At 38.0% G+C, this 24121-nt stretch overlaps 1 protein-coding gene across 1 annotated transcript in view; it reads right to left on the reverse strand.

Moving 5' to 3' along the window:
- NRK (Nik related kinase) overlaps window positions 1-24121 on the reverse strand; it is a 163569-nt gene that overhangs the window by 41001 nt on the left and 98447 nt on the right. Inside the window, exons 10-14 of the mRNA XM_060138161.1 lie at window positions 22517-22595; window positions 21276-21451; window positions 5659-5722; window positions 4078-5245; window positions 1692-1799 (exon numbers count right to left, since the gene is read on the reverse strand). Coding sequence (XP_059994144.1) covers window positions 1692-1799; window positions 4078-5245; window positions 5659-5722; window positions 21276-21451; window positions 22517-22595 — 1595 coding nt within the window. The remainder of the gene's footprint in view (window positions 1-1691; window positions 1800-4077; window positions 5246-5658; window positions 5723-21275; window positions 21452-22516; window positions 22596-24121) is intronic.

Here is a 24121-nt window from a genome sequence, read left to right on the forward strand (position 1 = left end):
CTGTCATACAGAGTAAAGTAAGTCAAAAAGAGAAAAACAAATATCGTATATTAATGCTTTTATGTGGAATCTATTAAAATGGTACAGATGCACCAGATTGCAAGGTAGAAATAGAGACAGAGATGTAGAGAACAAACATATGGATACCAAGTGGAGAAAGCAAGGGTGGTGGGGTGGTGGTGGGATGAATTCGAAGATTGGGATTGACATATATACACTAATATGTATAAAATAGATAACTAGTAAGAATCTGCTGTATAAAAAATAAATAAGTGAAATAAAATTAAAAAAATAAGAAGGATGATTGTCCATGACATACATCATAATGGACTACTGTGAAGTATCTTGAAAGAGGAAATATAGTGATCTTGGGCCCTTGTCCTAATTAAGAACAGCAATGAGACTCATGACTCACTATGAGTAAGGCAAGAATTTCTGAGTTCTTCACCCATCCACCTATCTGTCCTTAGTGACCAAAAATTTTTTAGCTAGCTAGCTGTAAGGAATGCTGTCTATAATGACACTACCTTGTCCACACAGGAATTGAAACTGCTACTTGGTCCTCACCAATACCATGTGCTAAATATCTATTAATAAACTCGTGAAAACAAAAGTCAACCTGGACACCAGGACTGACTTGATTATTCCCATAAATCTAAGAAAATAAGTGACAGATTAAATAACCCAGACCCTGTCATAAACTACATCTCAGAACAGAAATGATCAAGGGAAGAAGTATGTGTGATTGTGTTACAAGCTGAACTACTGAATATTTCATGGGCAATATTTTTACTTAGAAGAATGACTGATGAGACAAACTGTAGTTATTCAACTTGGGTATCTGGCAGGCATTTTATTTAAAATCAACAAAGTAAGCCTATCAATTCAAAGATAAAGCAACTGATGTTAGTTGTTAGCAATGATAAAATTGAGTTTTCAATTGAATATTAGAATTTTAAACTCATCTATCACTGTGCATTTGACAGCTTATCAATACTCAATAATTTTTATGATGAAATTGATGATATTAACAAATGCCATTTTTTGGTGTTGTAAAATAAAACATGTAAATATTTGGAAAGATCTACATACACAGTGAACCAATATTTTCCGACTGAGCAATGCACGAAGATACAAAATTGTGTATGAGCAAAACATATATTCACAGCACACAAGAGACTTACAGATTTTAATATTACTGAATATTCAAAATTTCACTGATATGGTTTTGGACTCCACTTCTCTAGTTGTGGTGTATTTCAAAGAATATCCACAATTATCTGAAAAATCTATGGAAATTCTCTTTTTCCAACCACCTATATGTGAGAAGTCAGCTTTTACTCATATACTTCAACCTAAACAACATATGGCAACAGGTTGAATGCAGAAGCAGATATGAGAATCCAGCTGTTTTCCATTAAGCAAGATGGAAAATTGTTATTTTCACTAAAATTTGTTTCTTATATTAATATCTAATAGTTTTCTTACTTTTTAAATGAAGTAATAAATATTTCAAATTTTTTGGTTTTAATTTCTAATACATCATACATTGAATGACACAATCCAACTAAGTAAAAGCTTTTGGGGTCTTCAATGTTAAAGAGTATAAAGACATCCTGAGACCAAAATGTTTAAGAACCATTGTTCCAGGCACTTATTAGTGCCACAGCAACTCACATAGAGAAACTCACCTCATTTTCTTTAGGATTTGGAATGTATGGCTGCAATGGTTCTATTTGGACTTCAGCCTGAATCGAATGAAATACTTCATCATTATCTGATGATTCATCTTCCTTTTCCTTGAAACAAAAGGAAAATAAATATTTTAAACTGTAAATAATAACCTGTAAATAATACGAGCAATTCCCATCATCTTAATGTTCAATTAAAAAAATAATTTTCAAATATTCAAATTGATTTAAGCCTGTAGTTTCTAATAGTTTTTGGTCCTGGATCCCTTTCAGAATCTGAGTAATGCTACAGATTCTTTGTAGAAAACTGCATACAGACAGACACATATCTCTGCAAGTATTTTCAGGGGGATCACTGGCCACCTGCAACTCACCTATTAGACCCAGGTTAAAAATCTCTGGTCTAAAGCTTAACTCATAGCCGCAAACTGTCATATTTAATAAGCGGTTATAGCTACAAAGTTTGGTCCTCCTGTGCAGTGGAAGATCTGCAACACAGCAGTGCAAATATTTCTTCTTGATTGAGTCCTAGTAGTTTAGGAAAGTTTCTGTTTTCCCATTTAAGCCAACTGATATTTCTTCAACTCAAACAGAATAATGGGAATGTGTTTTCTTTCCTTCTAGTGAGTTGAAGCACTCACATATGTCTTTAAACTCTAATAAATTTTCAGGTATTTCAAAAGACCTATGACTTTGACTAGAACATCAATAATTTTCTTTTTCTTTATGCTTTCTTTAAGAGTTACACATAAAGGCAGGAATGCCTATACAAGATCCTAGGGTCATGGGATTAGTAACTATTATTTAGTGAATTTTTCTTCCATTTTAGAATGGCTTCTCACATAAATATTTAAAACACTGAATGCCAATAAGTATGGGTCATGCTACTAGTCTTGCAGAAATGCATAAAAGTCTTTTTAAAAAATGCAAAGCCCATTAGATCCAATTGCTACTAAGGCTCATTGGGAATAGTCATTAGCATTTTAGATGCCTTAATGTCAGGCAAATAGTAGCATTCTAGACTCATGCCACCCTTTCTCTATTTGGTTTCTTTTGCTTCTTATCTTCCTGTTTTTTGGGGGACTAGACATTCATTTCCCCTTTCGGGTCTTTCTTTTCTTGTTGCTTTTACCTTTTCTCATGTTAAACATATCAGGGAAATAGTATTTGCTCAATTAACTCAATGGACAAAAACCAAAAGTCTCCCTTATTCAGACATTCAGACAAGGTTCATTTGTAATAACTACATTAATTATTATTAGGTAAATGGATGTTGATACCAGGGTTTAATTTAGGATCTTCACAATGATTCCTTTTATGTAAATGGATGCTATGAAGTATTAGGAAACAACTGCTCTCCTGGTCTTTTTGACCTCTATAATTTGCTTACAAAGCCCACAAACCCTTCAGGATCAGATTAGATTTGCCAGATTGTATCCATGAACTCCAGCCCAATTATATCCATTTATATTAGAGAATTTTGAAAGAATGAAGTTTTGTTGACTAAACCAAAATAAGATAAAGATATTAACATATTGTACCCCACACTTCAAAAGAGTGCAGAGATGAATTTGTAACTTGTGTCATGTTCTATGCAGGTACTTCATCAATTATGTAAAATGAGTGAAAAATAAGTGAGACAAGTCATACTTATGGTAACCATGTACAAAATGTTTTAGAAAATGCTTTTCCTTCTCAGTTTGACCTTTAACATCCTGATGTACAAAAGCTAGTGCAATTCTCTTAAATAATACATTCAGCATTCTATGGGAAGGAAGAGCAAAATAAACTTAGAAGTTGGAGGAACAAAATCAAATTTGTTTTTGTGTTTAGTTTTAATGAGTTATATTTGAAATTTTGACCTATGAAAGTAATTTTTTTTTTTTTTTTGCTGTATGCGGGATGCACAGGCTCAGCGGCCATGGCACACAGGCCAAGCCGCTCCGCGGCATGTGGGATCTTCCTGGACCAGGGCACGAACCCGTGTCCCCTGCATCGACAGGTGGACCCACAACCACTGCGCCACCAGGGAAGCCCTGAAAGTAATTTTTAAAGATCCAGTATAGTAACTTTAAATGTGCATATGACATCCCTTTATTGGCTAAGGGAATAATAGGTAGAAATTTAACTAATAATTAAAGCTATATCTCTACAGAGATATTAAGCAATTACCTGGGTCATTCAAGCAAATTTTTCTTTCTCAAATTTAGTCACAATTATCTGGAAATTTCAGGATAATTTATTTGAAGCACAAGTTATTTAGATAATCTTCTCTGGGACACAAGGAATATTTATTTCATTTGGTTTTTACAGAGGGAACACTTGAGTATGAACTAGCATATTTTCTCTGCATATTTGACTTAGGAAAAATATCAGAAACTCTTACATTTGCAACTTGTCTCAATTCTTCCTCATGCTGATTAAAGATATCCTCCCATCTGCGTTGGCGCCTTTGCCTATGGGCTTCTAAATCTGATAGCTCAAACTCTTCAGGTCTGCGTGACAACTTTGCCCGGAACCTCTTTGGTGATAGTCTTTTTGCCAATGCCTGCCTTAGACTAGAAACTTTTGATTTTTTCTTCCGTGCTTGTTCTGGTTGAGAGTAAAACACGTCTGATGACAGGTTTTCCATCAGTGTTTGCAGTAGACCAAGCGGCTTTGAGTTATGTGAGTTTGGTGCTCGAAGTAAGTCTCTTGATAGTCCCTCTATCAGTGCTTGAACAGAGCCAACTGCCTGCGTGGGCTCTAGTGCCCAGGCCTGTGCTTGAGGTGACCTTTCATTTTGCCCCTCTACTGGAATGAGCACCTGAGTATCCAAATGTAGTGGCAACAGCACGTGGTGGTTCTGTGACAGTAGGGGCAGGAATACCTGGGCATGTACTCGTAATGACTCAGGTTCCTCTGCCTCTGTCTCTGCCTGTGTAGGCTCAGCAGCCTGTTCCTGTACCTCTGGCTGCTCGGGTGCCCTGTTCTGCTCCAGCTGCTGTTCAGGTACGTGGTTCTGTCTCTGCTGTTGTTCAGGGACCTGGCCCTGCCTTTGCTGTTGTTCAGGTACCTGATCTTGCCCTTGAACTTCCTCTGGTACCTGGTCCAGATCCTGCAGCTCTCCTGAGGCCTGGGGCTGGGCCTGAGCCTGCTGCTCTTTGGGTACCTGGGCCTGTACCTTTAGAGGCCTAGGGGCCTTAACCTGAGCCTGTAGTGGCATAAGCATCCAGGCTGTCCTCCGTAGTCGTGGAGGTGCCTTCATTTGCATCTGTAGGGGCCTAGATGCCTTAGCCTTAACCTGAGCCTGTAGTGGCATGAACACCCGAGCTGCCCCCTGTAGTCGCTGAGGTGCCTGGGCTTGCCCCTGTAGAGGCCTAGGTGCACTGTCATGAGCCTGTAGTGGCATGAACACCCTGGCTGCTCCCTGGAGATGCTGAAGGGCCTGAACCTGTGGCTCTTCTCGATCAGGTAACCACCTTGGCTGAGACGGTTCTCCATGCAGGACTCTAAGTGGTCTGCATCTACTGCTCGTAGGCAATCTCAGAAGCTCATGAGTACAAGAAGGTCCCCTAGAAATAAACATACAAATGAATGCTGTACAATTAGAGTTGTCAGTAGAGTGAAGTCATTCAGGGGAAATGCTTTTATTTTAAAAGATGAACATTTTCTGCAATAAAGGTATCTTCAGTAAATCTTTCTTGAATCATTCCTGTAATGTCTGAAAGTCTTTGCATTACTAATATATTCAGTACAAACGGTCTAATAATATACTTGATCATTCTATTACCAGAAATTAAGGACTCTTTGGGTAGTAATAAAAACTTTTCCTCAACATTTCCACTCAAATATCTCTTGCAAATACAGATCTGTTTTTATTTTATCAGAAAGGATTAAGTTTTCTGAGTCACATACAACAGTATGGAATCAACTGTCTTACATGAATTGCTAACATCAAATTATATATGTAATATGTCTAACGCACCTGAATCTTCTCATGGTATACTGATCCTTAATAGCTTCTTCTCTTTCAAAGATCAGAGGTATTCCTTTTTATGAAAGAGGAAAAAAATGCATAACAGTCAACAGAGATTAAGATAATCCACCTTAGTCAATGTGCACCTTTACTGCTCAGGAAGCTGAGTGAATTTATAAGGACAAGAGGACTGTAACCCTTCACATAACGCCTAGTTGGTAATGTAGACAATATCCTTGTTCCTAGGCCTACTTCTGCAGCACGGTGAATATATTCCATAGAGACTAATTTCTCTCAGCATAGGAAAAATATTTAGCAATCTGATTGCTGCAATTCTAAAGAGGAAAAATTGAGAAAGGTAAAAAGGGAAAGGGCCAAGAGAAACTAGATGGTTGGTGAGCATGGCTTACAGGTGTGTACTCTGGATTTAAGGACATTATGGCTTGGGCTCACACCTATCTTTTGTCCTTTCAATGAGAAGGTAAAAATCTAAATTCTGGGTTTTACACTTGACACACTGAAAATGTTTGGCATCTTTCCTGTCAGCTGTGAAGTACTGAAATATAGAAGCTTAAAAATAAAAGACTTTTCTTTTGAATTTCCTATATTAAAGACTTCGGGAATGCGGCCCCCACTTTTCATGCATCGCCGCAGGGACTTCTATAGCCTCATGAAGAAGCTCAGGGTAAAGGCACAGCTGCCAAAGCAGGAGTAAGAGATACTTGACACCAGGAGGGAGATCCCAAAGAGGCCGCAGCTGCAGGAGGTGGGAGTCCTGGTCACTGTTGGCCTTCCCTGAGGGCTTTGACTGGGTCCCTCAGGCTGTGCACTGGCTGAGCATCACCCGCCTCATGGACCCATCCTGCCTCACGTCACCAAACCAGTCGCCCTATTGCCAAAATGAGCTAAAGTCTGAAAATTGCTCAGCAGGACCAGGCATAGCACGAGCCTCCTATCTTGTGGTTTCACTTGCCAAGGACCACTATCTAAATAATTCCGTGTGGCTGACAGGGTCTTGGTGCTCCAGTCAGGTGTCAGGCCTGAGGCTCTGAGTGGGAGAGCTGAGTTCAGGACATTGGACGACTGGAGACCTCACAGCCCCACATAATATCAATCAGTGAAAGCTCTCCCAGAGATCTCCATCTCAATGCTAAGACCCAGCTCCACCCAACAGCCAGCAAGCTCCAGTGCTGGACGCCCCTTGCCAAACAACTAGCAAGACAGGAACACAACACCAGCCATTAGCAGAGAAGCTGCCTAAAATCATAATAAGTTCACAGCCATCCCAAAACACACCACCAGACGTGGCCCTGCCCACCTGAAAGACAATATCCAGCCTCATCCACCAGAACACAGGCACCAGTCCCCTCCACCAGGATTCCTACACAACGCACTGAACCAACCACACTCACTGGGGGCAGACACCAAAAACAACGGGAACTATGAACCTCTAGCCTGTGAAAACGAGACCCCAAACACAGTAAGTTGGGCAAAATGAGAAGACAGAGAAATACACAGCGGATGAAGGAGCAAGGTAAAAACCCACCAGACCAAACAAATGAAGAGGAAATAGGCAGTCTACCTGAAAAAGAATTCAGAAAAATGATAGTAAAGATGATACAAAATCTTGGAAATAAAATATAGAAGAGAGGACGAGGGGAAGATGGCGGAAGAGTAAGATGCGGAGATCACCTTCTTCCCCACAGATACACCAGAAATACATCTACACGTGGAACAACTCCTACAGAACACCTACTGAAGGCTGGCAGAAGACCTCAGACCTCCCAAAAGGCAAGAAATTCCCCACGTACCTGGGTAGGGCAAAAGAAAAAATAATAAACAGATACAAAAGGACAGGGAATGGGACCTGCACCAGTGGGAGGGAGCCATGAGGGAGGAAAGGTTTCCACACACTATGAAGCACCTTCGCGGGTGGAGACTGCGGGTGGCAGAGGGGGAAGTTTTGGAGCAGCGGAGGAGGGCGCAGCAACAGGGGTGCGGAGGGCAATGGGAGAGATTCCCGCACAGAGGATCGGTGCCGACCGGCACTCACCAGCCCGAGAGGCTTGTCTGCTCACCCGCCGGGGCGGGCGGGGCTGGGGGCTGAGGCTTGGGCTTCGGTCAGAGCACAGGGAGAGGACTGGGGCTGGCGGCGTGAACACAGACTGCAGGGTGCTAGTACACCACGGCTAGCCGGGAGGGAGTCTGGGGAAAAGCTGAACCTGCAGAAGAGGCAAGAGACTTTTTCTTCCCTCTTTGTTTCTGTTGCGCGAGGAGAGGGGATTAAGAGTGCTGCTTAAAGGAGCTCCAGAGATGGGCGCGAACCGCGGCTAAAAGCGCGGACCACAGAGACGTGCATGAGATGCGAAGGCTGCTGCTGCCGCGACCAAGAAGCCTGTGTGCGAGCACAGGTCACTATCCACACTCCCCTTCCGGGGAGCCTGTGCAGCCCACCACTGCCAGGGTGCCAGGATCTAGGGACAACTTCCCCGGGAGAACGCACGGCGCGCCTCAGGCTGCTGCAACGTCACGCAGGCCCGCCTCGCACTCCGTGCCACTCCCTCCCCCCCGCGGCCTGAGTGAGCCAGAGTCCCCGAAGCAGCTGCTCCTTTAACCCCGTCCTGTCTGAGGGAAGAACAGACGCCCTCCGGAGACCTACATGCAGAGGCGGGGCGAAATCCAAAGCTGAACCCCAGGAGCTGTGCGAGCAAAGAAGAGAAAGGGAAATCTCTCCCAGCAGCCTCAGAAGCAGCGGATTAAAGCTCCACAATCAACTTGATGTACCCTGCATCTGTGGAATACATGAATAGACAACGAATCATCCCAAATTGAGGAGGTGGACTTTGGGAGCAAGATTTATGATTTTTTCCCCTTTTCCTCTTTATGTGAGTGTGTATGTGTATGCTTCTGTGTGAGATTTTGTCTGTATAGCTTTGCTTCCACCATTTGTCCTAGGGTTCTATCTGTCCGTTTTTTAAAATTATTATTATTTTTTATTTTAATAACTTTATTTTATTTTACTTTATCTTCTCTTTCTTTCTTTCTTTCCTTCCTTCCTTCCTTCCTTCCCTTCTTTAGACAACGAATCACCCAAATTGAGGAGGTGCACTTCGAGAGCAAGATTTAGGATTTTTTCCCCTTTTCCTCTTTTTGTGAGTGTGTATGTGTATGCTTCTGTGTGAGATTTTGTCTGTATAGCTTTGCTTCCACCATTTGTCCTAGGGTTCTACCATCTATTTTTATTTTTTCTTAATAATTAATTTCTATTTTAATAACTTTATATTTTATCTTACTTTATTTTATTTTAATTTATCTTCTTTCTTTCTTTCTTTTCCTTCCTTCCCTCCTTCCTTCCTTCCTCCCTCCCTCCTTTCATTCTTTCTTTCTTTCTTTCTACTCCTACTAATTGCTTCTTTCTACATTTTCTCCCTTTTATTCTGAGCCAGGTAGATGAAAGGCTCTTGGTGCTGCAGCCAGGAGTCACTTCTGTGCCTCTGTGGTGGGAGAGCCAACTTCAGGACACTGGTCCACAAGAGACCTCCTAGCTCCACATAATATCAAATGGCGAAAATGTCCCAGAGATCTCCAACTCAACACCAGCACCCAGCTTCACTCAACGAGCAGCAAGCTACAGTGCTGGACACCCTATGCCAAATAACTAGCAAGACAGGAACACAACCCCACCCTTTAGCAGAGAGGCTGCCTAAAATCATAATAAGTCCACAGAAACCCCAAAACACACCAACAGACGTGGATCTGCCAACCAGAAAGACAAGATGCAGCCTCATCCACCAGAACACAGGCACTAGTCCCCTCCACCAGGAAGCCTACACAACCCACTGAACCAACCTTAGCCACTGGGGACAGACACCAAAAACAACGGGAAATACGAACTTGCAGCCTGCAAAAAGGAGACCCCAAACACAGTAAGATAAGCAAAATGAGAAGACAGAAAATATGCAGCAGATGAAGGAGCAAGATAAAACCCCACTAGACCTAACAAATGAAGAGGAAATAGGCAGTCTACCTGAAAAAGAATTCAGAATAATGATAGTAAAGATGATCCAAAATCTTGGAAATAGAATAGACAAAATGCAAGAAACATTTAACAAGGACCTAGAAGAACTAAAGATGAAACAAGCAATGATGAACAACACAATAAATGAAATTAAAAATACTCTAGAAGGGAAGAATAGCAGAATAACTGAGGCAGAAGAATAGATAAGTGACCTGGAAGATAAAATAGTGGAAATAACTACTGCAGAGCAGAATAAAGAAAAAAGAATGAAAAGAACTGAGGACAGTCTCAGAGACTTCTGGGACAATATTAAACACACCAACATTCTTATTATAGGAGTTCCAGAAGAAGAAGAGAAAAAGAAAGGAACTGAGAAAATATTTAGTTGAAAATTTGCCTAATATGGGAAAGAAAATAGTTAATCAAGTCCAGGAAGCACAGAGAGTCCCATACAGGATAAACCCAAGGAGAAACACGCCATGACACATATTAATCAAACTGTAAAAAATTAAATACAAGGAAAGCTTATTAAAAGCAGCAAGGGAAAAACAACAAATAACACACAAGGGAATCCCCATAAGGTTAACAGCTGAACTTTCAGCAGAAACTCTGCAAGCCAGAAGGGACTGGCAGGACATATTTAAAGTGATGAAGGAGAAAAAACTGCAACCAAGATTACTCTACCCAGCAAGGATCTCATTCAGATTTGATGGAGAAATTAAAACCTTTACAGACAAGCAAAAGCTGAGAGAGTTCAGCACCACAAAACCAGCTTTACAACACATGCTAAAGAAACTTCTCTAAGCAAGAAACACAAATGAGGGAAAAGACCTACAATACCAAGCCCAAAGCAATTAAGAAAATGGGAATAGGAACATACATATCGATAATAACCTTAAATGTAAGTGGACTAAATGCTCCCACCAAAAGACACAGATTGGCTGAATGGATACAAAAACAAGACCCATATATATGCTGTCTACAAGAGACCCACTTCAGACCTAGAGACACATACAGACTGAAAGTAAGGGGATGGGAAAAGATATTCCATGCAAATGGAAACCAAAAGAAAGCTGGAGTAGCAATTCTCATATCAGACAAAATAGACTTTAAAATAAAGACTATTAGAAGAGACAAAGAAGGACACTATATAATGATCAAGGGATCGATCCAAGAAGAAGGTATAACAATTGTAAATATTTATGCACCCAACATAGGAGCACCTCAATATATAAGGCAAATACTAACAGCCATAAAAGGGGAAATCGACAGTAACACATTCATAGTAGGGGACTTTAACATGCCACTTTCACCAATGGACAGATCATCCAAAATGAAAATAAATAAGGAAACACAAGCTTTAAATGATACATTAAACATAATGGACTTAATTGATAATTATAGGACATTCCATCCAAAAAGAGCAGAATGCATATTTTTCGCAACTGCTCATGGAACATTCTCCAGGATAGATCATATCTTGGGTCAGAAATCAAGCCTTGGTAAATTTAGGAAAATTGAAAATATATCAAGTATCATTTCTGTCCATGACGCTATGAGACTAGATATCAATTACAGGAAAAGATCTGTAAAAAATACAAACACATGGAGGCTAAACAATATACTACTTCATAACGAAGTGATCACTGAAAAAATCAAAGAGGAAATCAATAAATACCTAGAAACAAATGACGATGGAGATATGAGGACCCAAAACCTATGGGATGCAGCATAAGCAGTTCTAAGAGGGAAGTTTATAGCAATACAATCCTTCCTTAAGAAACAGGAAACATCTCGAATAAACAACCTAAACTTGCACCTAAAGCAATTAGAGAAAGAAAGACAAAAAAACCCCAAAGTTAGCAGAAGGAAAGAAATCATAAAAATCAGATCAGAAAAAAATGAAAAAGGAATGAAGGAAATGATAGCAAAGATCAATAAAACTAAAAGCTGGTTCTTTGAGAAGATAAACGAAATTGATAAACCATTAGCCAGACTCATCAAGAAAAAAAGGGAGAAGACTCAAATCAATAGAATTAGAAATGAAAAAGGAGAAGAAACAACTGACCCTGCAGAAATACAAAAGATCATGAGAGATTAGTACAAGCAACTCTATGCCAATAAAATGGACACCTGGAAGAAATGGACAAATTCTTAGAAATGCACAACCTGCCAAGACAGAATCAGGAAAAAATAGAAAATATGAACAGACCAATCACAAGCACTGAAATTGAAACTGTGATTAAAAATCTTCCAACAAACAAAAGCTCAGGACCAGATGGCTTAAGGCGAATTCTATCAAACATTTAGAGAAGAGCTAACACCTATCTTTCTCAAGCTCACCCAAAATATATCAGAGGGAGGAACACTCTCAAACTCTGTCTACAAGGCCACCATGACCTTGATACCAAAACCAGACAAGGAAGTCACAAAGAAAGAAAACTACAGGCCAATATCACTGATGAACATAGATGCAAAAATCCTCAACAAAATACTAGCAAACAGAATCCAACAGCACATTACAAGGATCATACGCCATGATCCAGTGGGGTTTATTGCAGGAATGCAAAGATTCCTCAATATACGCAAATCAATTAGTGTGATATACAATATTAACAAATTGAAAGAGAAAAACCATATGATCATCTCAATAGATGCAGAGAAAGCTTTCGACAAAATTCAACACCCGTTTATGATAAAAACCCTCCAGAAAGTAGGCATAGAGGAAACTATCCTCAACATAATGAAGGCCATATATTACAAACCCACAGCCAACATCGTCCTCAATGGTGAAAAACTGAAGGCATTTCCACTAAGATCAGGAACAAGACAAGGTTGCCCACTCTCAGCACTCTTATACAACATAGTTTTGGAAGTTTTAGCCACAGCAATCAGAGAAGAAAAGGAAATAAAAGTAATCCAAATTGGAAAAGAAGAACTAAAGCTGTCACGGTTTGCAGATTACATGATACTATACATAGAGAATCCTAAAGATACTACCAGAAAACTACTAGAGCTAATCAATGAATTTGGTAAAGTAGCAGGATACAAAATTAATGCACAAAATCTCTGGCATTCCTATACACTAATGAAGAAATATCTGAAAGTGAAATCAAGAAAACACTCCCATTTAGCATTGCAACAAAAAAGAATAAAATATCTAGGAATAAACCTACCTAAGGAGACAAAAGAACTGTATGCAGAAAATTATAAGACACTGATGAAAGAAATTAAAGATGATACAAATAGATAGAGAGATATACCATGCTCTTGGATTGGAAGAATCAACATTGTAAAAATGAATCTACTACCTAAAGCAATCTACAGATTCAATGCAATCCCCATCAAACTACCACTGGCATTTTTCACAGAACTAGAACAAAAAATTTCACAATTTGTATGGAAACACAAAAGACCCCGAAGAGCCAAAGCAATCTTAAGAACGAAAAACGGAGCTGGATTGGTGCTTTGTGACCACCTGGAGGGGTGGGATAGGGAGGGTGGGGCGGAGGGAGATGCAAGAGGGAAGAGATATGGGAACATATGTATATGTATAACTGTTTCACTTTGATATAAAGCAGAAACTAACACACCATAGTAAAGCAATTATACCCCAATAAAGATGTTAAAAAAAAAAGAAAAAGAAAAACGGAGCTGGAGGAATCAGGCTCCCAGACTTCAGTCTATACTACAAAGCTACAGTAATCAAGACAGTATGGTACTGGCACAAAACAGAAAGATAGATCAATTGAAAAGGATAGAAAGCCCAGAGGTAAACCCACGCACATATGGTCATCTTATCTTTGATAAAGGAGGCAGGAATGTACAGTGGAGAATGGATAGCCTCTTCAATAAGTGGTGCTGGGAAAACTCGACAGGTACATGTAAAAGTATGAGATTAGATAACTCCCTAACACCATACACAAAAATAAGCTAAAAATGGATTAACGACCTAAATGTAAGGCCAGAAACTATCAAACTCTTAGAGTAAAATATAGGGAGAACACTCTATGACATAAATCACAGCAAGGTCCTTTTTGACCCACCTCGTAGAGAAATGGAAATAAAAACAAAAATAAACAAATGGGACCTAATGAAACTTCAAAGCTTTTGCACAGCAAAGGAAACCATAAACAAGACCAAAAGACAACCCTCAGAACGGGAGAAAATATTTACCAATGAAGCAACTGACAAAGGATTAATCTCCAAAATTTATAAGCAGCTCAATAACAAAAAAACAAACAACCCATTCCAAAAATGGGCAGAAGACCTAAATAGACATTTCTCCAAAGAAGATATACAGACTGCCAACAAACACATGAAAGAATGCTCAACATCATTAATCATTACAGAAATGCAAATCAAAACTACAATGAGATACCATCTCACACCAGTCAGAATGCCAATCATCAAAAAAATCTAGAAACAATAAGTGCTGGAGAGGGTGTGGAGAAAAGGGAACACTCTTGTACTGCTGGTGGGAATGTGAATTGGTACAGCCACTATGGAAAACAGTATGGAGGTTCCTTAAAAAACTCCAAATAGAACTACCATATGACCCAGCAATCCCAGTACTGGGCATATACCCTGAGCAAACCATAATTCAAAAATAGTCATGTACCAAAATGTTCATTGCAGCTCTATTTACAATAGCCCGGAGATGGAAACAACATAAGTGTCCATCATCAGATGAATGGATAAAGAAGATGTGGCACATATATACGATGGAATATTACTCAGCCATAAAATGAAACAAAATTGAGATATCTGTAATGAGGTGGATAGACCTAGAGTCTGTCATACAGAGTGAAGTATGTCAGAAAGAGAAAGACAAATACCATATGCTAACACACATATATGGAATTTAAGAAAAAAATGTCATGAAGAACCTAGGGGTAAGACAGGAATAAAGACACAGACCTACTAGAGAACAGACTTGAGGATATGGGGAGGGGGAAGGGTGAGCTGTGACAAAGCAAGAGAGAGGCATGGACATATATACACTACCAAATGTAAGGTAGATACCTAGTGGGAAGTAGTCGCATAGCACAGGGAAATCAGCTCGGTGCTTTGTGACCACCTGGAGGGGTGGAATAGGGAGTGTGGGAGGGAGGGAGATGCAAGAGGGAAGAGATATAGGAACATATGTATATGTATAACTGATTCACTTTGTTATAAAGCAGAAACTAACACACGATTGTAAAGCAATTATACTGTAATAAAGATGTAGAAAAAAACCAAAAAGAAACCAGGGAATGAATGTGCAGGTAACAATTCACCATAATGCATATTTTACATTAATTCATAAAATATGTAGCGAGTGTCAATGTGATATATTCATATATATGCATATATATGAATATATATGCATATATTCATATGCAAGTATAAATATTATTATATGGTTGTTAACTGAAGCAGAGTTTAACCTCAACATGCATTTTCCCTAATTTTACCTTTATTCTGAGAGAATGAGAATAAGTTCTGTACCTGCTTATGCTCAGGGGAAATCAAGTCTATGCACTGAGATTTAAACAATCCAAACTCATTAAGAGGAGGTTGGGGAGGGTTTACACAAAGTCTAGTTTAAATACTGAAAACTGAAATAAATTTTTAGAAACCATGAAAAAAATATATACAAGAAACATTTAACAAGGACCTAGAAGAACTAAAGAGCAGGCAAACAGTGATGAACAACACAATAAATGAAATTAAAAATTCTCTATAAGGAATCAATAGCAGAAAAACTGAGGCAGAAGAACGGATAAAGGACCTGGAACATAAAATAGTGGAAATGACCACTGCAGAGCAGGATAAAGAAAAAAGAATGAAAAGAATTGAGGACAGTCTCAGAGACTTCTGGGACAACATTAAATGCACCAACATTCGAATTATAGTGGTCCCAAAAGAAGAACAGAGAAAAAAAGGCACTGAGAACATATTTGGAGAGATTATACTGGAAAAATTCCCTAATATGGGAAAGGAAATAGTCAATCAAGTCCACAAGCACAGAGAGTCCCATACAGGATAAATCCAAGGTGAAACACGTCAAGACACATATTAGTCAAACTATCAAAAATTAAATACAAAAAAAAATTAAACCCAGCAAGGGAAAAGCAACAAATAACATACAAGGGATCCCCATATGGTTAACATCTGATCTTGCAGCAGAAACTCTACAAGCTCGAAGGGAGTGGCAGGACATATTTAAAGTGATGAAAGAAAAAAACCTACAACCAAGATTACTCTTCCCAGCAAGGATCTCATTCAGATTCAACAGGAAATTAAAACCTTACAGACAAGCAAAAGTTAAGAGAATTCAGCATCACCAAACCAGCTTTACAACAAATGCTAAAGGAACATCTCTAGGCAGGAAACACAAGAGAAGGAAAAGACCTACAAAAACAAACACAAAACAATTAACAAAAAGGGAATAGAAACATATATATCGATAATTACCTTAAACGTAAATGGGTTAAATGATCCAACCAAAAGACACACACTGGCTGAATGGATACAAAGAAAAGACGTGTGCATATGCTGTCTACAAGAGACCTACTTCAGACTTAGGGACAAATATAGACTGAAAATGAGGGGATGGAAAAAGATATTCCATGCAAATGGAAATCAAAAGAAAGCTGGAGTATCAATTCTCGTATCAGACGAAATAGAATTTAAAATAAAGACTATTACAAGTGACAAAGAAGGACACTACATAATGATCAAGGGATGAATCCAAAAAGAAGATATAACAATTGTAAATATTTATGCACCCAACATAGGAGCACCTCAATGCATAAGGCAAATGCTAACAGCCATAAAAGGGGAAATCAACAGTAACACAATCATAGTAGGGGTCATTAACACCCCACTTTCACCAATGGACAGATCATCCAAATGAATCTAAATAAGGAAAAACAAGCTTTAAATGATACATTAAACAAGATGGACTTAATTGATATGTATAGGACAGTCCATCCAAAAACAACAGAATACACTTTCTTCTCAAGTGCTCATGGAACATCTTCCAGGATAGATCATATCTTGGGCCACAAATGAAGCCTTGATAAATTTACAAAACTTGAAATTGTATCAAGTATCTTTTCTGACCACAACGCTATGAAACTAGATACCCATTACAGGAAAGAATCTGTAAAAAATACAAACACATGGAGGCTAAACAATATGCTACTAAATAACCAAGAGATCACTTGAAGAAATCAAAGAGGAAATCAAAAAACACCTAGAAACAGATGACAATGAAAACACAGTGACCCAAAACCTATGGGATGCAGCAAAAGCAGTTCTAAGAGGGAAGTTTATAGCAATAAAAACCTACCTCAAGAAATGAGAAAAATCTCAAAGAAACAACCTAACCTTACACCAAAAGCAATTACAGAAAGAACAGCAAAAACAACAAGAAAACAACCCAAAGTTAGCAGAAGGAAAGAAATCATAAAGATCAGATCAGAAATAAATGATAAACAAATGAAGAAAATGATAGCAAAGATCAATAAAACTAAAAGCTGGTTCTTTGAGAAGACAAACAAAATTGATAAACGACTAGCAAGACTCATCAAGAAAAAAAGGGAGAAGACAAAAATTAACAGAATTAGAAATGACACTGGAGAAATAACAACAGACACTGCAGAAATACAAAGGATCATGAGAGATTAACACAAGCAAGTATATGCCAAAAAAAATGGACAACCTGAAAGAAATGGACAAATTCCTAGAAAAGCACAACCTCCTGAGCCTGAACCAGGAAGAAATAGAAAATATAAACAGACCAATCACAAGCACTGAAATTGAAACTGTGATTAAATATCTTCCAACAAACAAAAGCCAAGGACCAGATGGCTTCAAAGGCAACTTCTATCAAACATTTAGAGAAGAGCTATCACCTATCTTTCTCAAACACTTCCAAAACATAGAAGGGGGAGGAACACTCCCAAACTCATTCTATGAGGCCACCATCACCCTGATACCAAAACCAGACAAAGATGTCACAAACAAAGAAAGAAAACTACAGGCCAATATCACTGATGAACATAGATGCAAAAATCCTCAACAAAATAGTAGCAAACAGAATCCAACAGTACATTAAAAGGATCATACACGATGATCAAGTAGGGTTTATACCAGGGATGCAAGGATTTTTCAATATACGCAAATCAATCAATGTGAAACACCATATTAAAAAATTGAAGGATAAAAACCATATGATCATCTCAATAGATGCAAAAAAGTTTTCGACAAAATTCAACAACATTTAAGATAAAAATCCTCCAGAAAGTAGTCAGAGAGGGAACTTACCTCAACATAATAAAGGCCATATATGACAAACCCACAGCCAACATTGTTCTCAATGGTGAAAAACTGAAACCATTTCCACTAAGATCGGGAACAAGACAAGGTTTCCCACTTTCACCACTATTATTCAACATAGTTTTGGAAGTTTTAGCCACAGAAATCAGACAAGAAAAGAAATAAAATGAATTCAAATTGGAAAAGAAGAAGTAAAGCTGTTACTCTTTGCAGATGACATGATACTATACATAGACAGTCCTAAAGACTCTATCAGAAAACCACTAGAGCTAATCAATGAATTTGGTACACTAGCAGGATACAGAATTAATGCACAGAAATCTCTTGCATTCCTATACACTAATGATGAAAACTCTGAAAGAGAAATTAAGGAAACACTCCCATTTACCATTGCAACAAAAAGAATAAAATACCTAGGAATAAACCTACCTAAGGAGACAAAAGACCTGTATGCAGAAAATTATAAGACACTGATGAAGGAAATTAAAGTCGATACAAACAGATGGAGAGATATACCATATTCTTGGATTGGAAGAATCAACATTGTGAAAATGAATCTACTACCCAAAGCAATCTACAGATTCAGTGCAATCCCTATCAAACTACCAATGGCATTTTTCATAGAACTAGAACAAAAATTTTCACAATTTGTATGGAAACCAAAAAGAGCCCAAATAGCTAAAGCAATCTTGAGAAAGAAAAACGGAGCTGGAGGAATCAAGCTCCCAGACTTCAGACTATACTACAAAGTTACAGTAATGAAGACAGTATGGCACTGGCACAAAAACAGAAAGATAGATCAATGGAACAGGATAGAAAGCCCAGAGGTAAACCCACACACATATGGTCACCTTATGTTTGATAAAGGAGGCAAGAATATACAATGGAGAAAAGACAGCCTCTTAAGTAAGTGTGCTGGAAAAACTGGACAGCTACATATAAAAGGATGAAATTAGAACACTCCCTAACACTATGCACAAAAATGAAATGGATTAAAGACCTAAATGTAAGGCCAGACACTATAAAACTCTTAGAGGAAAACATAGACAGAACACTCTATGACATAATTCATAGCAAGATCCTTTTTGACCCACTTCCTAGAGAAATGGAAATAAAAACAAAAATAAACAAATGGGACGTAATGAAACGTAAAAGCTTTTGCACAACAAAGGAAACCATAAACAAGACGAAAAGACAGCCCTCAGAATGGGAGAATATATTTGCAAATGAAGCAACTGACAAAGAATTAATCTCCTAAATATACAGGCAGCTCATGCAGCTCAATATGAAAAAAACAAACAACCCAATCCAAAAATGGGCAGAAGACCTAAATAGACATTTCTCCAAAGAAGATATACAGATTGCCAACAAACACATGAAAGGATGCTCAACATCACTAATCCTTAGAGAAATGCAAATCAAAACTACATTGAAGTATCACCTCACACCAGTCAGAATGGCCATCATCAACAAATCTACAAACAATAAATGCTGGAGAGGAAACCAGCAAGGAACACTCTTGCACTGTTGGTGGGAATGTAAATTGATACAGCCACTATGGAGAACAGTATTGAGGTTCCTTAAAAATCTAAAAGTAGAACTACCATACGACCCAGCAATTCCACTACTGGGCATATACCCTGAGAAAACCATAATTCAAAAAGAGTCATGGACCACAATGTTCACTGCAGCTCTATTTACAATAGCCAGGACATGGAAACAACCTAAGTGTCCATCGACAGATGAATGGATAAAGAAGATGTGGCACATGTATACAATGCAGTATTACTGAGCCATAAAAAGATACGAAATTGAGTTATTTGTAGTGAGGTGGATGGACCTAGAGACTGTCATACAGAGTGAAGTAAGTCAGAAAGAGAAAAACAAATACCGTATGCTAACACATATATATGGAATCTAAAACAAAAAAAGGTCTTAAGAACCTAGGGTTAGGACAGGAATAAAGATGCAGACATAGAGAATGGATTTGAGGACACAGGGAGGGGGAAGGGTAAGCTGGGACGAAGTCAGAGAATAGCATTGACATATATACACTATCAAATGTCAATTAGATAGCTAGTGGGAAGCCGCCCCATAGCACAGGGAGATCAGCTCGGTGCTTTGTGACCACTTAGAGGGGTGGGATAGGGAGGGTTGGAGGGAGACACAAGAGGGAGGGGATATAAGTCTACATATAGCTGATTCACTTTGTTATATAGAAGAAACTACCAGAATATTTTAAAGCAATGATACTCCAATAAAGACATTAAAAAAAAAGAGTTTAGGACAACTATATTTACATCTTCCATGTAATCTCCATATAATCGTGTCTTTTCCTGCAGGTTACATTTTGAAAATCTTGCAGCTCTGGTAATTAGCGAATTCTCAACTAGATGTGTGGTCCTCCTGTATCCATTTGTGACTGGTCGGCTTCTGTGATGCTGGTCCAATAAATTCTCCACCATGGGTAAATAAATTAATTCCTTCTGCTTCTCACTCCAAAATAAGATATGTATATTTATGTAGATGGAAGGAGCTCACTGCAATCAATCTTAGAGTGAATCTGAGAATGCCTGCTATCTTTTTCAGGCTCCCCCCTTGCTATTCCATTACCACTCAACCCTGCCTATGGTGCCCTAAGTTAAATGCGGAATATGGTATACAGCCTATAAAGTTAGAACTTCCTAAGTAATTTCCTCTGGGTTTGATGAACATTCATCCTGCCATTTTTGACATTAAAATCTAGAAGCTTACTTTTATTTGCATAAATGTGTTCCTTTAATTTCATCTTAAAGTTGGAGATTCGTACATAAAATCAACTTTGTATGGTACACTGATATTACTTCAAAATTAGTAGTCAGAAAATGGATAATTACAAATCCATTTATCTCACTGGAGTTAATTAACATATTAGCCAAAAAAGAATAATAAGATATAGATTTTGTTATCTTTTTTAAAATTTTATTTCTTCAGTTAAGAGTTTTCTTAAAATGAAATTGGCATATCACAAAATTCTTCTGGAGGCCTTCAAAGTCTTTGTAAATATGAACACGTGCCAGTTGTAACTGACAAAAAATTATAATCTTATGTATATATATATGATCAGGTAAGAGATAATGAATTAAATGCATATGGCATATTAGTGGAAAAACTAAATATCAGTGGTCTCAGAATTTTTACTTTCAACCTAATTCTTAAATATTTTTTTCTGAAAAAATTTAATAAATTTTGCTCTCATTTGAATATTTATTCCAGTAAAATGAAGATTCACATATTCTACCTTTTTTCTGTCTCTTTTTAATGATTCCAGTAAGGTGCTTCTTTAATGACTCAACAACATGCCCTTCATTTTTTATATTCCGAACAAATGGGTGATGAAGCATGTTTGCAGAAGTAGGACGAAATAAGAAATTTTTTATCATGCACTTTTCCATGAAATTATGGAACTTGCGGGACCTAAAAGAAATGAGTCAAAGAGATAAAAGAGCATTCTCAGGCCTGCCACACCTCCTCCCACCTCCACCCACATGCCACTCTGAAGGTTGTATTTTTGAAGAGAGTTGTCTCTAGCTATTAATAGTCTTTTCAATAGCCAAATATTCTGCAGTTTGACAATATACATTACACAGCAATGCCATTCAAACCTCTGAAGAGGCCAGAGTCAATGGCATTTTCTACCCAAATAATAGTAGAAACTTCAATGAGTTCGGAAGTATGTACATGATAAAAAGTCAAGTGGTGTGAAGGCAATTAAGTGGTTGATGTGATTTATGTAGACCATGAGACTAGATTGGTCATCCCACAGTAGTCATACTTTGAAGCCTGAGTGTTTCACTTGACTATATGCACTTTAAGCTATAAAGGTGCCAATGTAATGATCCAGAAAAGGGTGTTAATAGTACCATGACTAATTAATCTTATAAAATGGCCCACAGAAACAGATGTGACCAGAAAGCCTGAATCTGTGGGAAGGGTTAAATTTAATCACAAGGAAGAATGTCTGCAATCAAATCATAGTAACCACTTCTACCAGGAAAGCAATAAATACTAAGACAAGCAAGAGCTTCAGGTACTAGATCAAAAAGCTTCAGGAAGAAAGATTCCCAAGTTTAGTTGGGCTGTAGCACGCTGAGAGAACAAGTCCTCTTTTCTAGGTCTTTGGATGTTTAGTTTAATGGGTAAAAAGACTGGGCTATATATCACAATCACTGACTGCCTATCTGGGCTCAGTGAGAAACTTCTCAAATGGCTTCCATTAGTCCATCCCATTACTGAAGAAATAACTGAATATGCCACTAATGCCAGGACAGTAATGTCATCACAATATACTATGGAGAGTATTATTTCTGATTGGCTAGCTAGCTCTTAATGAACACTAGTCATTTAGACCCCCTTACTTAAGGTATTGGTTTTTAGGAAATATTGTCCAATAAGGATGTTGAAGCAGGACTGACCAAATGAATTCTGCTACATAAAAATGTCAGGTTAATGTGTTTAAGAGATTAAGTCATTCATCTTTACCATCCGCTGGATTTGACTTTGGGAGCAGATTCTCGCAAAATAACGAATAGGGCTTCCAAAGGCTGAAGGTTACACAGGGCTGCAAAGTAAAATAGATAAGCTTAGAATGAGTAATAAGGGTAACTACAGAACACACTTCTTATTCCAGAGGGGATTCTCACTATTCTTTCACATATCATGTTGAATAGATACTAAGGAATAGATACAAAAGAATGTAGTTAGAGGAAAGCTGATTTTAACGCAAACAGTCCATTATATAAGATCCTAAAGCTTCACTATTGCCAGGTGTGACAAATAATAATAAATTACACTAGATAAAAATTTTGAAATGTGTGATTGATAATTTATATCTAGAGAAGTAAACAATACAGGTGGAGACAAGCACTCTTCTGTGTTTTGTACTGCAGGTATCTACAGCTGTAAAATTGGAATATGTAATTATAGGCTGAAAAAGTCAACCAGACTAATAACTATTTGCAATAATATATAAACAATGATTTAGTAGTCTAAAAAGAGGAGAATAATCTGTTTTGGAAGCTGACAGTCCTAGGAAAAGAAGTAGATAGAGTAACTATTAAGAACACACCCTCTAGAGTAAGATCATCTGTGTTCAAATCCTAATTCTACCTTTGTGACCTTGGGCAAATTACTTAACCTCTCTGTGCCTTGGTTTCTTCATCTTAAAAACAGGAAATATATCAAGAATTCCTTCAAAGAGTTGCTATGAGGATTAAATGGCAACCTACATATAAAAGTGTCTGGCACAGAGTAAGCACTTAATAAATATTAGCTATTGATATTATAAGATTTTAACTATCTGGCACCTCAATTCTGTGCCAAATTACTAGACTTTCATTCTCTTTTTTTAGACACACAGCCATACAAAGAAAAGCCTATTCCAATATGTGGTATATAATTTCATTACCTCATTGGCTTGGGAATTCTGGGATTTTCTGTAAGTGTTTAAATATGTGTCTCACTTCACTTATTTCCTCTTGTGTTTTGATTAAAGAAAACAGGCAGTGCAATAATTCCCCCAAAGGAAAGCCATAGTGTAAATTTCATCTAACACTAGAAGTGTGCCATTCATCTGAGGACATTTTGATATTAATAACTCTTTAGAGGCATCCTTCCTCTCCCAAAATACATCTCCAGAGAAATTACAATGTCGAACTGGCCTCTCATAGTAGTAGAAAGAAACTCCCCAGGGTAATTTCATTAGAGTAATATAAAGGCAATTGTTCAAAGGTCAAACTTTCGTTTCAATTACATGGGTATAAATTAATAGAAGGTGCAGGTATATAAATGAGGGCAAAATTAGCCCCCAGCTCAAAACATCAGGATAATATTTGATTCTCTTCATTCCTTTACTGTGTCCAATCAATCACCAGAATCTGTCCTTTAAACATACTGTAAGTAAATTTTTACAATATTAAGCAGTTGTCATTTATTAACATCTGAGCATCTCAGCTAACTAACAACATCTTCAGTGTCAAGAGTTAGGGCATAGGCTGGGTAAGTTTTCATGAAAGGAAACGAGAAGTCCACAAATGAATGAGGCATAGGGTGGGTACAAGAACTATGTCAAACAGCAATTGTGGAGGT

This window comes from Lagenorhynchus albirostris, chromosome X (genome assembly GCF_949774975.1).
Source record: "Lagenorhynchus albirostris chromosome X, mLagAlb1.1, whole genome shotgun sequence".
Lineage (NCBI taxonomy): Eukaryota > Metazoa > Chordata > Mammalia > Artiodactyla > Delphinidae > Lagenorhynchus > Lagenorhynchus albirostris.